The sequence below is a fragment of the Arachis ipaensis genome, chromosome B05, assembly GCF_000816755.2.
Source record: "Arachis ipaensis cultivar K30076 chromosome B05, Araip1.1, whole genome shotgun sequence".
Taxonomy (NCBI): domain Eukaryota; kingdom Viridiplantae; phylum Streptophyta; class Magnoliopsida; order Fabales; family Fabaceae; genus Arachis; species Arachis ipaensis.
In genome coordinates, this window is record NC_029789.2 from 149,000,931 (window position 1) to 149,003,748 (window position 2,818).

The window sequence follows — 2,818 nt, forward strand, 5'->3', positions numbered from 1 at the left end:
AGGAAGCATAAAATTAAAAAATGGTTTGCTGTATTGGTGACAGATACTCCTAGCCCTTCTACTTTAATTTTTTCAAAAAAAAATTTGTATCAATATGGCTGTTTCCATAGATATATTTATAAGTTGTATTCTAAATTCAGGTCATGATCTTCAGAATTTGCCATTTTCATCTGTTAGTGTCATGTCCATGCTACCTAGTTTCCAATTAACTAGCCAAAAGAATGATCACATCCAACTTACAAATTCTATAAATTTCCAATGAACTATATATTAAGCATTTTATGGGGCATGTCGGAAAGAGAAAAACCTGCCTCAGTCGATGCCAGGCGATGCGGCGGAAGAGCCTTCTGCTAGAAAGCAAAGCCCTATCAGTAAGTGTTCTACCAAGAACCTCAGCAAACACAACAGTTCCAACCTGTGCAACCGGAATCCCATTGATTGCATCTTCATTCTTCAGAATTCCCATCCTACCCTGAACATTAAAATTCTGTTCATCCTTTTCCAAATCAAATAGCAAGTGTTCCATTTCTCTACTATTCAAGGGAAGCACCTCCTTTGTCAACATTGTACCTAGTAATTCTGCACCCACATTGACATTGAGCTTGCTTTCAGTACCCGAAACAACAACTCCTATCACAAAATCCCCAGGTTTTGGTTCATAATACTCAGCATTATCCTTCTTAGCTTCTTCACTCTCATCAACCATATCATCTCTTTCCTTGGAAACTTCTAACAGCCCACCATTTTCTTTTCTCTCCTCCACAGAACCATTCTCTTTGAAAAACTTCAAAAATGGCGACAAAGCTTCATCTTCTGTAGAACCTCTCTCTGATTCCCTAACAACCTCATTTTTTGCAGTAGTTGGTGAAGGCTTGTTGCGCAACTCAAGCTTAGCATGCTCTTGGTCTTGGGTCCCTTCACCATCAAGAGCTTCTTGAGATGACTGATTACTAGAAAAGCCATCAAATTTCTCACTGATTGAGGAAAATTCAACATGGGCAGCTCTCAAAATTGAAAATTTATCGCGTTCTGTATATGGGAGTTTCATGGGGTTTCTATGGAAATTGTTGCGAAAAGCAGTGTCATGGCTAAGAGGTAAAGTCCAATTGGGAAAGCAGAGAGACTTACATGGACAAAGAATCAATGGCATCTTCGTATTGTTGACACAATTTAAGAGCTACGAGGTTCGCTTCAGTTCTGAGTTTCTGAGTTGCATGTGAACTAGTTCTATGTTCTACTCTATCCTCTTTAGCTTTCTTCTCCCACTTCAGTCAAAAATTTTGTGAAATTTATTGTGATTTACTGATTTTGTTTAAAATTTATATTTTACCTTTTCTTGTTTGTTTGAAAAATATTATTATCTTTAAGATAGATAATAGGTGATTAATTTGTCATTAATTTGTTATTGTTCAAATTTTTATGATCAATAAAAGTAAATGGTAAAAATGTAAATTAACCATTACAAAATATTTGAGTCATTCTTTTCTTCTCTCTCAATTATCTTTACTTTCACTAATAATTCTCTTAATATTTCATGCAAATCCCTAATTTCAGTAATTCTATTTCAGTACCATGTCACCATCAAAGCACCATGGCCGCTACATTGTATTTAAAGTAAGATTATCAACTCTAAATCTAGATTCATTCACTTTTTTTTCTTGTTTCATTGTCTATGAGACTTATTGCTTGTGATTAATTTGGCATGTTATCTTCTTAGCTTTTGCCATGTGTTTAATGGTTTGATGATATGATAATTAGTATTTAGAGTTAGAATTTTACTTCCTCTTTATAATTGTTTGCATTTGGCAGCATCATATGAATCTTCTGTCATTTGTGCTATGATATTTTCAATTCTTGTTCTCATTGTTAGGTAACAACTCTCTAAAAAATGTGTTATTTAATTTTATTTTCTTTTAAATAAACTAATTGATTAGTTATATTTTTAAAATAAGAGTTCAACACCATAACATGAAATTTGTTATAAGAAACAAAAACAATATAAATGCTAGCACACACACAATGTACTTGTACTTTATAAATACTATATTTTATTTTTACTCCTTTTGTCAGTTTTCTTTGCTCAGAAAAAATCTATGAATAATCTTGTTTACACTTATTCTTATATGTCAAAAAACCTTCTCGCTTAATCAGACATTCCACATTATAACATAACTAGTTGATTGAGAATAATAGATGCTTCTTTTTTCTTGATACTTGATAGTAATTTCAAATTTGTATTCTACATTTTTACTTCTGATTTTCTTTTCAGTTTTTGATAGTTAACTAAATACTTGTCGTCTTCATTTTTATGTTTGATCTCCATGATGATTTTCAACAAGGTTGATGTTTTTTTTTTTTAAGATATAGTTCACTAAACAAAACTATAATGATTTCTCTAAGCACTTTCATTTCTGTTTCTTCTTAGCATTTTCTTTTGATTTATTGTTAACTTGTTATGCTTTTAGTTCCAACAACACATTATAAGAGTGTTCATAGCTTGGTTCAGCTTAGATTTGGTTAACTTGGACTAAATTTGGTCCAATTTCATTTAGATTTAACAAAACTTAAAATTAAATAAATTTATTCGATTAAATTACACAATCAAGTTATGATGAAGGTTTGAAAGCTTTTTTATTTGAATATATAAGCTACATATATATTTATACACAAATATATAGTGATCAATTTATCCATTAATATATGTATATACATGTATGCATTTACTGATAAATAAACATTTGTTGATGTGTATTCTCTAGCAAGATTTGTGGAGAGAAGTATTCCTTTTGAAACAGAGGTTTGTTTATCGGATTGTTCT

At 31.3% G+C, this 2,818-nt stretch overlaps 1 protein-coding gene and 1 pseudogene across 2 annotated transcripts in view; one reads left to right on the forward strand and one right to left on the reverse strand.

Annotated features, from left to right (window-relative positions):
• The window catches only part of LOC107644979 (30S ribosomal protein S1 homolog A), a 7,515-nt gene extending 6,158 nt beyond the window's left edge, over positions 1–1,357 (reverse strand). The window contains exon 1 of one of the 2 annotated variants that reach the window (XM_016348966.2): positions 308–1,351. In XM_016348966.2, coding sequence (XP_016204452.1) covers positions 308–1,150 — 843 coding nt within the window. In that variant the 5' untranslated portion in view covers positions 1,151–1,351. Of the gene's footprint in view, positions 1–307 lie in introns of both variants that reach the window. The other variant, XM_021103377.1, reaches the window with a different exon arrangement.
• Positions 2,756–2,818, forward strand: part of LOC107641572 — a 3,106-nt pseudogene continuing 3,043 nt past the window's right edge.